Source organism: Rhincodon typus, chromosome 25, assembly GCF_021869965.1.
Source record: "Rhincodon typus isolate 14 chromosome 25, sRhiTyp1.1, whole genome shotgun sequence".
Classification (NCBI taxonomy): domain Eukaryota; kingdom Metazoa; phylum Chordata; class Chondrichthyes; order Orectolobiformes; family Rhincodontidae; genus Rhincodon; species Rhincodon typus.
The window spans coordinates 2,792,940-2,804,869 of NC_063356.1; the positions used below are offsets into that span (position 1 = coordinate 2,792,940).

Sequence of the window (11,930 nt, forward strand, 5' to 3'; positions counted from 1 at the left end):
GGAGTTAGGCCACAGATCAGCCACAATCTAGTAGAATGGCAGAACACGCTCGAGGGGCTGAATGGCCTCCTCCTGTTCCTGTGTTCATATGTATTTTCCATTTTTGCAGGAAAATGGTGACAGTAGAATGAGCTTGATAGCATTACTGACAAACTGTAAGTAGGTGATCTCAGAGATACCATTTCCATCGTCTCTTGTTACTAATAGGTACGAGTTGAAGACTCAGGAACTTCCTGTCCACATTTGCCTGCAGAGGTACTAGGTCACCAGTGGCCTCCATTTTCCATGATTGAACCCAAAGCCATTGGGAGATCATATGATGCAGTCAGCTGGACACTGGGTCTTTTACATCTGGGATTTGTTGGCTCAATCAGTTAAACATTAGTCTGTCGCTTCTTGGACCTATTCCAATCCAGTCTTGGCCAAGGGAAGTAGGACTGACACTTCAATGCAATGCTGAGGAGGTGCTGCACTGTCAGAGGTGCTGTCTTCTATTTGGGATGTGACACTGAAGCCCCCTCTGCCTAATGACTTGAACAGAAAGATCCTATGGTATAGTTTCAGAGAACAGCAGGTGAATTATCCCTGGTGGCATGGTCAATATTTAAATCTCAATCAGTGTCACTGAAACAGATTATCTGGCCATAATAACATTGCTGATTCTGGGAGCTTCCTGTGCATATGTTGGCTGTCATATTTCCCACATTACAGCAATGATTATGCTTCAACATAATTTTATTGGCTAAAAAAAACCTTTGGAATATTCTGAAAATATAAAAAGTGCCAAAGAAATGCAAAAATCTTTCTTTTCTTTCTTAATTCCTTGCCCCATATTTATTTTCCATATCATGGTTGAGATTGCCTTCTTCTCTGTCCCAACAACATCAATAACTTCCTCCAAGAGCTGCTTCACAACATTCCCCAATGCTGTTTTCTTCAATGCTATCCATGACATTAACTGTGGCCTGGGAACCAGTTTCCATAAGGAAAGAAATGGCACTAAAGTTTGTCTCTAGCACCAGCCTCAACACTGTGACCACCATTATCCAATTCACTGGAGTAGAGTTCAGCTCAGTGCTAATAGGCTTAGAGCCAGAGAAACAAGAAGAGGCCATTCAGCCCACTCGGGATGTTCCAACTCAGAAACTGGAAGCTCCCCACTCCCCAACCTCTGATTGCACATATGCGCTTTACAGATTGGCCATCTGTTTCCACAGCCTTTTACCCTCAGGATTGATAAACACTTTATTGGAGAGAAATATAAACTTATTTTCATTGGGCTGAATTAGAGTGGAGTCTTCATGTCCTCTTTGATTCTAAGTTTTGCATAAGAGCTTGAATCCAATCCACACCCAAGATTATTTCTCAAATGACACTGTCTTCCTGTGGTCTTGCACCATTTCCAGTGCCACTAAAGCCTTATCTTTAACATTGTTACCTCCAGAATTTATTTCTTGATCTAATCCCAGGAAAACTCTAACTCATTGAATAGTTTGCCTCTTGTAAATTAGTCCTTTATTAAATCTTCACATTTTGTCATCCAATCCCCACAAATCTCCATTAGCTGTCCAGCTTCCAATGCATCAATTCCCCTTCCTTGAAACTCCAAACCTTTATCCCAATTCTCCCTTGGCTTTTCTGACTTGAATTCCCTCTACAATCCTTCTCTCCTTCCCCCATGCCACCCACCATTGTCTTAAGCTACTATGACTCCACACTCAGCAATAATGCTCTTTCCAAACCCATTCCTTGTCACATATTTTCCCTAAATCCCAAGACTTTTCCCTAAATCCCACGCCTTCTCAAACCTACTGATTTCTGAAATATTTCTCTGTATTTCCCTATCACTCCTCCTCTGAAAAATATTTTCTTCCCTTAAACAATATCATAAAAAGTTCTTTCTTCACTTAACTGGAAGTTGTTATAGACTGTTTTCACACATTTAAAGATTGGAGTTCAATATCAGAAACTATCTTACTGATGTGTTTGTTTTTCCCTCGTTCTGTCAGGTCATAGTCATGGCGTGTCGTGTGATTGAAATGGGGCGGGTAAGTTGTCATTGCCTCCATCTCCTATGTTTTCATTCTTCGGAAGAATTTAGAAAACAACATGATTGTTGTTCAAGGAAATTACACTGGCGTAGATAAACTATACTCACTGGTTGAGGGATCTGTAACCCATGGGAAAAGATTTTAAACGATAAAAAAAAGTTAGGGAGTGATTATGGCCAATTTATTTTACACTCCAAATTGTTGTGATCTGGAAGAGTGGTGGAAGCAGCTTCAATTATAACTTTCAGAGGGGAGCTGGATAAATATTTGAAAAGGTAAAAGAAAAATGCAGGTCTATTGGAAAAGAGCCAGAAAGTGGGACGAATTAGACAGTTCTTCAAAAAATCGATACAAGCATAATGGGCAGAATGTATTCTTCCTGTGCTTCTCTGATTGATGTCTGTCTTTACATTTTAGAAAAAATGTGAGCAATACTGGACAGGCATGGGGGAGGATCCATACCGTAACGGTCCTTTCTGTGTTACCTGTGTGAGTATTTTAACTATGGGTGAATATCGCTTACCCCTGAGTGGAGTGAGTCAGCTCCAGGTCCGTATTTCTAACATTCCCGTCAATTTTGTTTAGCTTGCCCAAGTAAGCAACAGGGAAAGAAAATAGTAAAGCAATCTTTATTGCAAGAGGTTTAGGATATAAAAATATGGAAGACTCGATCCGGTTATCTAAGGCTTTGGTGAAACATCACTTGAAGTACTGTCTACACTCCTGGGCTCCTTACCCAAGAAAAGATATAATTAAATATACTTAAAGCAAATGCAAGAAAACCTAATGGGATTGATTCCTGGGATAAGAAGATTGTCCCATGAAACAGAAACTGAGGATGAACCTACTTTCCCTGCAGTTGAGAACAAGTTTTTTTAACTCATTTTGTGGAATGTGAGTGTCGCTGACTGGGGCAGCATTTATTGCCCATTCCTAGTTCTCCCTTGAGAAGGTGGTGACGAGCTGCCTCCTTGAACCACTGCAATTCACCTGCTGTGGGTTGACCCACAACGCCATTAGGGAGGGAATTCCAGGATTTTGACCCAGTGACACTGAAGGAACGGCGATATATTTCCAAGTCAGGATGGTGAGTGACTTGAAGGGGAACTTGAAATTGGTGGTGTTTCCATATATCTGCTGCCCTTGTCCTTCTAGATGGAAATGTTGTGTGTTTGGAAGGTGCTGTCTGAAGATCTTTGGTGAGTTTCTGCAGTGCATCTTGTAGATAGTACACACTGCTGCTACTGGGTGTCGGTGGTGGAGGGAGTGGATGCTTGTGGATGTGGTGCCAATCAAGTGGGCTGCTTTGTCCTGGATGGTGTCAAGCTTCTTGAGTGTTGTTTGGAGCTGCACCCATCCAGGCAAGGGAGGAGTATTCCATCCCACTCCTGAACTTGTGCCTTGTAGATGGTGAACAGGCTTTGGGAATCAGGTGAGTTACTCATTGCAATCGCTGACCTACTCTTGTAGCCACTGTGTTTATGTGGCGAGTCCAGTTGTGTTTCTAGTCAATGGATGATCTCATTGAAGTACATAATTTTGAGAGGGTCTGACAGATTAGATGCCGAGAAGCTGTTGCAGATTGAGAAGAGCAGACGTTTCTTCGATTAGAGGATTGTGAGTTTTTGGAATTCTCTACCTGAGATAGGATGTCCATTTCATGGAAAAACAACACAAATGTCCATTATATTTCAAACAATGACATTTCAAGGCCTCAAGAATGCAAAAAGGAAGCCAGTCCTTTCACACTGAGCTTTATATTCACTGTTCGATTCCCGACTTTGATTGGATGTAGTCCTGGGTTACATCAATTGTTAGTATGTTAGAATGTTTGAACTTTAAAAAAGGAATTGGATGTATATATTTAAAAATGAAAGATGTGCAAGGATGTGGGGATTACAATGTAAATTGGAACGAATTAGTTGAACTTTTAAAGAGCCAGCACAGCTATAACTGATTGGCCTCTTCTGATGTAAAATTCTATGATTGTAGCACCCCCATTTCTAACTCAAAACCTGGGAACTTGTTTGTCTGTGTGAATTAACATTCAACTAGATTGAACTCAGTGTGCCAGCAAAAGAGGTCAGTTATGCAATTTTGATGTATTCACCAATTGACATGTAGAGTTCCAATGGTCTTCAATTGATTGATGAGTTTGGACAGATTGTGGTCATGTCCCTGTTGTTGGCTGGGTTATGAAATCCATTAATCTTGCTTCCAAATCAGGCAATGTCAAAAGAATGTGACATAGCCTTGTCATGAAGTGCATTATTATGGTTCACTCAGTTTTGAATCTTCTCTTCATTATCCAGGAAGAAGAGAAGACTAAACCAGAATATGTCATCAGAACATTGAAAGTTCAATTTCAAAAGGTAAGTAAAGGAAGTGCAGTTAAATGGTAATCTTGATGAACACACATAGTCATCACTCACAATCTGACATTATTAACTCTTAAACTGCTGACTTTTTGGGACAACCAGTTTCTCATCCACTTATTCACCACATGTAATGGAACTACTAACAAGATACATTCAGCAAGAAAATAAATCATGCGTTAAATCAAAATATAAATCACATCACTTTCCCTCAAGTGGGTTCTTTCTATTACTTTCCCTCCTGCTTTCCCTGTTCTCCCCCAGCATCCGTTTTCTACCTTATTGTGTCAGTCTCTTGCACCCTGACTCTGATCTCTCTACACCCACTACTCACACTCCCACCGCTCTTATTTCCTCTTACTCTAACTCCTTCTCTAACCACCCATCTTCCCTGCCCATCTTGTCTCTTTGTTTCCTGTGCCTAGTCCTACCTTTCAGCTCCTAGCCCGTGACCCTGTAAGTTCCCACACCTCCAGAGCTCATCCAAGTGTTTTTTCAATGTGATGAGGGTTTCTGTCTCTACCATCCTTTCAGGCAGTGAGTTCCAGAACCCCAACACCCTCTGGGTAAAAAAAATGACTCCTCAACTCCTCCCTCATCTTTCTGATGAATACCTTAAAACTCCATGTCCTGGCTTTAAACCATGCAAGAGATACATCCTTACTGACCTCTCTATCTATGCTCGTCATGGTTTTAAATCTACTGTTCTCACCTTGTCTGGCGCACACGTGACTCAAGGCCCACAGCAATATGGACATCTCTGCACTGCCTAGCAAGCTACTCAGTGGCAAAAGGATGGACAACAAATGCCAGCAATAGCCATGGCAGGCCAGGCAGCATCAGAGGAACAGGAAAGCTGATGTTTTGGGTTGGGACCCTTCTTCAGAAGAAGGGTCCCGACCCGAAACGTCAGTTTTCTTGTTCCTCTGATGCTGCCTGGCCTGCTGTGTTCCTCCAGCTCCACACTGTGTTATCTCTGACTCCAGCATCGGCAGTTCTTACTATCACCAGCAATAGCCATGATGCCCATGTTGCTCAAAGAATAAGAGTTATGCAGTAATTCACTAGGTACCTAGCTTTAGCTTATATATTGCTACTTAGTATGATCTCTTTCATTGATGCTGCCAGTGCTTTTGTTGTCTTTCCCACACTAATTATATTTCAAAGCAGCATAGCCTTTGGACTAATGGTATTCAATCCATCGGCCAACATTCATCTGTGCTGCGTGTGATGTTTTTTGACTAAAATTAGTGCTTGTGAGTAAAGTGGTGTAGAACATAGCCTGTGGTTTGTCCCCGAATTCAATTGGAAAAGCTTCATAACTGAGATTGTGCTGTTTGTTCCTGACCCAGATCTGTCGGACTGTGTATCAGCTTCACTATATCAACTGGCCAGATCATGACATTCCATCTTCAATCGACCCCATCTTGGAGTTGATCAGAGACATGAGGCATTATCAACCACACGATGACAATCCCATCTGTATCCACTGCAGGTAATGCACTGAACTCCAAACAGCAGAAAGGAACGACTGACAGACCACAACAAATTCACAGCTTCGGGCTCAGCTTCAGGCCTTCTGTTACTCTCTAATATCTTATGACTTGTCAAAGGGGAAAAACCCAGCAGTGAGAAGTATTCCCTTGGTAATCATTCTTTTTCCACTGTTGTGATTACACAACCTGACAAGAAAAGTAATTATGGTTTTACTGCGTATGTTGGCTAACTAGCCTTAAACACCTTTAATAAATACATGGTAAAAGGGAAACCCAAATGGTTGGGAAAATAGCATCCTAATCTTAATTCTGGTCCCCTGATTTTATTGACCTAATTTAATCCCAAACTTCATTTTTCCCCATTCAATGTTTTATTGTCTGTCCCTATTTCCCTTCTGAAGTGACATGTGACCTCTTGCTGTAGACCATGTTGTGTAGGCAGGGAATCCCAGGATTTTGATCCAACAATATTGAAAGAACAGTGATACATTCCCGCGTCAGTGTCATACGTAACCCCTAAAGGAGATTGGACCTGGTAGTGCTCCCATGTACACACATCCCTTGGTCTCATTAGTGGGTTAACGACTAGGGGTAGAAAATTTACCTCCTGGATACCCCACACAACCACCCAAGCTTCAGTTTGGACTTGAGATGTTTACTGTAGGCAAGCAAAGGGCTCTTTTAATGTGAAAATCAGCACAAATAGAGTCCCAGATCCTCTCTAATATAAAATGGTGAGACAGTCACTATATATCAAACAGATCAAAGGAAACCCACAACAAACAGGCTGGTGGCTGGGGGTGTAATGTGAGTTTTTAAAGAAGTTCCTCCAGTCCCCACATCTCTTCCCATTTCACATTTCCTCACCCTTCTCACCAACCCCTGAACTCCCTCCCGATTGGATGGGTTCCTTGACCAAGGATAACATTCCTGCAGCGTTGGGTAGTCAATCAGTCCCCCTAACCTGCTGAAAGTGTGTCCTCAGCCACAATCAGAGCTAACAATACTGATGGCAAACCAAGCCAACATTGAAATAACCACATGGCCTGCTATACAGCAATGAGGTTCTGCTGGTTGTAGTTTTTCAATTCTGAGCCTGGAAATCATGACCCTCACTGAAAAGAACAATGGGGGTGTCATATGGGAAAGGATTGCCTTGTTTTCTTTTATACCATCTCCTAAAATGTGCCTCTACTTTACAGTGCTGGCTGTGGAAGGACCGGTGTGATCTGTGCTATTGATTATACCTGGAAGCTGCTGAAGGATGGGGTAATGTTATCTTAATATCCAATTTGCATACATGAAGCTCATTTGAAAACATCTTTGCATCGCAACAGGGAACTGAGAGATCTAAAAACACGTTCGGCTAAAATATCTCACTGACAATATATTGAAGCTGGAAAATGTTTGAAATGAATGCATTTATTAAAAGAACATCTTGAGAACTATTTGAGAAGCATATTAGCATATTTCAGATCCATAACAATGTGGTTGACTTTTAATTATTCTCAGGGCAATTACAGATGGGCGATAAATGCTGACCTATCCAACAATGCTGTCATTCCATGAAAAAGTAAAAAGGTTATTGCAATAAGATAAGGGCACATGGAGTTATGGGTGATACATCAGCGTGGGTATGGGATTGGTTAACAGACAGGAATAAATGGGGCATTTTCAGGTTTGTAAGCTGAGACTAGTAGCTACTTACAATCTATTTTAATGGCTTAGACCATGGCTCCTCAAATTTGCGGTTAGGGTCCCAACTGGGGTCACAAGCTGATGTTTTTGATTTGCAAGTGGTTGCTGTGGAGTACCTATTGAGTTGTACCAACTGTGCTCCCTCTCTAACAAGCTGCCACACTCACAGAATCCCCCACCAGGAGGGTTTCAGTGTTCTCCGCTTCTTCCTGGAGCAAAGACCTGAACTGTCTCCACCCACCACCACCACCCTCCTCTGCCTGGCCAAGCTCGTCCTCACCCTCAACATCTTTTCTTTTAACTCCTGTCATTTTCTTCAGGTAAGAGGAGTTGCCATGGATACCTGCATGGTCCCCAGTTATGCCTGTCTGTTCGTGGGGTATGTGGAACATTCACTGTTCCAGTCCTATTCCGGCCCCCACCCACAACTCTTTCTCCAATATATTGATGATATCATCGATGCTGCTTCCCTCTCTCATCCAGGATTGTAAAAGTTCATCGATTTTGCTTCCAAATTCTACCCTGCCATCACGTTCACCTTGTCTATCTCTGACTCCTCCCTTTCCTTCCTCGATATTTCTGTTTCCATTTCTGGGGATAGACTGGCCACTAATATCCATTACAAACCCACTGCCTCCCACAGCTATCTGGGCTATACATCCTCACACCCCACTTTCTGTAAAGACTCCATCCCATTCCCTCAGTTCCTCTGTCTCCGTCGCATATGTTCAGATGAGGCCAACTTCGACAAGGGAGCCTCCGAAATGTCCACCTTCTTCCTCAACCGAGGATTCCCAGCTCTGTGGCTGACAGGACCCTCAACCAGGTCCGAACCATCTCCTGCACTTCCGCCCTCACCCCTTCTCTTCCCTCCCGCAACAGCGATAGGGTTCCCTTTATCCTCACCTACCATCCCACTAGCATCCACACTCAAAGATCATCAGATACCACTTCCACCACCTCCAACGAGATGCCACCTCTAGACACATATTCCCCACCCCTCCCTTGTTGCCTTCTGCAGGCACCATTCCCTCTGGGACACCCTGGTCCAAGCTTCCTTCACTCCCAACACTCCCCTAACAGTGCCACGGCACCTTTCCCTGTAACCGCTGATGGTGCAACACCTGCCCATTTATCTCCTCTCTCCCCACTATCCAAAGGCCCAAACATACATTCCAGGTGAAGCAACACTTCACCTGTGCTTCCCAGAATCTAGTCTACTGCATTTGCTGCTCACAATGTGGTGTCCTCTACATTGGAGAGATGGAGCGTAGACTGGGTGACCGCTTCACAGAATATCTATGTTCTGCTCACAAAAAAGACCCTGAGCTTCCAGTTGCCTGCCACTTTAACACACCACCCTGTTCCCTGGCCAACATCTCTGTCTCAGCCTTGCTGCAGTGTTCCAGCGAAGATCAGTGCATGCAGGAAAAACAACACCTCATTTTCTGCTTGGGGACCCTGGAGCCCTGCGGACTCAATATTAAGTTCAATAATTTTAGGACCTCAACTCTCCTAAGTCCAAACTGCTTACCCCTCACACCAGGCCTTGTTAAAACATAGCCTACCATTACACACTACCTATAATTAGCCATTAACAGTCTCCATAAACAGATATTCACCCTCCTGGTCAGATCATTATCAACTCTTTCTTCTATCCATCTTCTTCTCTCTCTTTGGGGTCTGTCGCCACCTATTGTTTACTCCTTACCCCCTCCCCCCATCCTACGTCCTGCATATAAACCAACATTTTCCTAGCTGCCATCATTTCTGAGGAAGGGTCACCAGACCAGAAGTGTTACCTCCGATTTTTTCTTCAAAAATGCTGCCAGACTCACTGAGCTTTTCCAGCAACTTCTGTCTTTGTTGCCACTCTCTCAGCTCTCACTGAGGAGATGTGACAATCTTCAGGCTTCAAAATGGGGTCACAGTGGGTAAAGATTTGGGAGAGACTAACTTAGTCCAAGCGACATACTGTAACAAACACAAGTTTGCTGATAACACAAAGCTAGAAAGTACTGTGATGAGGCCACAAATCTGCAATCAGGTTCAGTGAGTGGGCAGCAAGGTGTCAGATGGAATATAATGTGGGGAAGTGTGAGGTTCTTCACTTTGATTGTAAGAATAGAAAAGTAGAATATTTTGTAAAAGGTGTGAAACTTGGAAACGTTAATGGTTAGAGTATCTCTGATGTACTCTTACAAGGAACACAAAAAGTTAGCAAAAACAAAGTCCAGCAAATTTGTTTTTGTTTCTGATACACAGCATCCGCAGTTCTTTTGGTTTTTACAAAACGTTAGCATGCAGGTAGACCAAGCAACAAAGAACACAAGTTACAAGTTGGCCTTTATTACAATAGGATTGAAGTACAAGAATAAAAATTCTTACTACAATTGTGCAGAGCTTTAGTGAGACCACACAAAGAATGGTTTTGGTCTTCATTTATAAGGAAGGATATATTTGCATCGGAGGAAGTTCAGTGAAGGCTCACGAGATTGATCCTTGGGATGAGAAGGTTGCCGTATGATAAGAAGCTGAATAAAGTGGGTCTATATTCTCTGATGTTTAGAAGGATGCAAGGTGACCTCATTCAAACCCAAGATTCTGACTGAGTTGATGGAGAGAAGTTGTTTGCTCTGCACCGAATTGACTAGAACGAGGGGATACAGTCCCTGGATAATGGCCTGATCATTTAGGACTGAGATGAGGAGAAATTTCTTCACTCAAACCATGCCAAATCTTTAGAATTCCCTCAGTGCTGTAAATGCTCCATTGTTGAATATATCTAAGGCTGAAATAGATCGATGATAAGAGATAGTAGGAACTGCAGATGCTGGAGAATCTGAGATAACAAGTTGTAGAGCTGGATGAACACAGCAGGCCAAGCAGCATCATAGGAGCAGGAAGGCTGACGTTTCGGGCCTAGACCCTTCATCAGAAATGGGGAAGGGGAAGGGGATTCTGAAATAAATAGGGAGAGAGGGGGAGGTGGATAGAAGATGGATAGAGGAGAAGATAGGTGGAGAGGAAACAGACAGGTCAAAGAGGCGGAGATGGAGCCAGTAAAGGTGGGTGTAGGTGGGGAGTTAGGGAGGGGATAGGTCAGTCCAGGGAGGACGGACAGGTCAAGGGGGCGGGATGAGGTTAGTAGGTAGGAGATGGGGGTGCGGCTTGAGGTGGGAGGAGGGGATAGGTGGGAGGAAGAACAGGTTCAGGAGGCGGAGACGAGCTGGGCTGGTTTTGGGATGCGGTAGGGGGAGGGGAGATTTTGAAGCTTGTGAAATCCACATTGATACCATTGGGCTGCAGGGTTCCCAAGCGGAATATGAGTTGATGTTCCTGCAACCTTCGGGTGACATTGTCGCCAAAGGTTGTAGGGACTGGGTGTTAAAGTGAAATGAAAGCCCACGATGAGTTTGAATGGCAGAGTTTGTTTGAAATGGCATTCTCAGAATCACAGAGTTATTATAGCACAGAATGGGAGGGCATTGTGCCCATCAGGTCTGCACCAGCTCTCCGGAAAAGCATCTCACTTCATGCCCCTCTCCTGTCTTCTCCCTGTAACCCTGCACCCTGCTCCTCTTTAAATTACAGTCTAACTCTCTGTCAGATGCATTCGTTGAAACTGCCTCCACCAGTTCTATGCAGTGTATTCCAGACCATAATCTCTCCCTATGTGACAAAACTTTTTCTCATATCATTTTTGCTTCTTTCACCAATTACTTTAAGCCTGGTGACCTCTCATTCTCAATTCTGTTAAGATTAATACTAACAAAGACAGGACTTATACAGTTAATGGTGGGGCCCTGGGTAGCGTAGTAGAACAGCGAGACCTAGAGGTTCTGGTACATAATTCTTTGAAATTTGCATCATAGGTAGACTGGGTAGTTGAGAAGGCATTTAGTACACTTGCCTTCATTTCTCAGACCTGTGAGTACAGGAATCAGGACGTCATGTTGAGGTTGTACAGGACCTGGGTGAGGCCTCTTCTGGAGTTCTGTGTGCAGTTCTGGTTGGCCTGCTATAGGAAGGATATTATTAAATTTGAGAGGGTTCAATAAAAGTTTACCAGGATGTTGCTGGAAATGGAGAGTTGAAGATCTGAGTGAGGACAGTTCCCCTCTAGCCTCACTATATTTGCCTTCTCTTTATTTGTCATAATTTTGTGGATTTTTTTGACAGACTAACTTTATTTGTAAAACAGTTCAGGGTTTATTTCTTACTGAGACAACAAGGTGCAGGGCTGGATGAACACAGCAGGCCAAGCAGCATCATAGGAGCAGAGAGGCTGACGTTTCGGGCCTAGACCC

The 11,930-nt window shown here is 43.3% G+C and overlaps 1 protein-coding gene across 1 annotated transcript in view; it reads left to right on the plus strand.

Annotated features, from left to right (window-relative positions):
• The window catches only part of LOC109931446 (tyrosine-protein phosphatase non-receptor type 22-like), a 96,731-nt gene that overhangs the window by 24,554 nt on the left and 60,247 nt on the right, over positions 1-11,930 (plus strand). Inside the window, exons 5-9 of the mRNA XM_048612261.1 lie at positions 2,010-2,048; positions 2,469-2,540; positions 4,364-4,423; positions 5,779-5,921; positions 7,125-7,191. Of these exons, the coding sequence (XP_048468218.1) occupies positions 2,010-2,048; positions 2,469-2,540; positions 4,364-4,423; positions 5,779-5,921; positions 7,125-7,191 (381 nt within the window). The remainder of the gene's footprint in view (positions 1-2,009; positions 2,049-2,468; positions 2,541-4,363; positions 4,424-5,778; positions 5,922-7,124; positions 7,192-11,930) is intronic.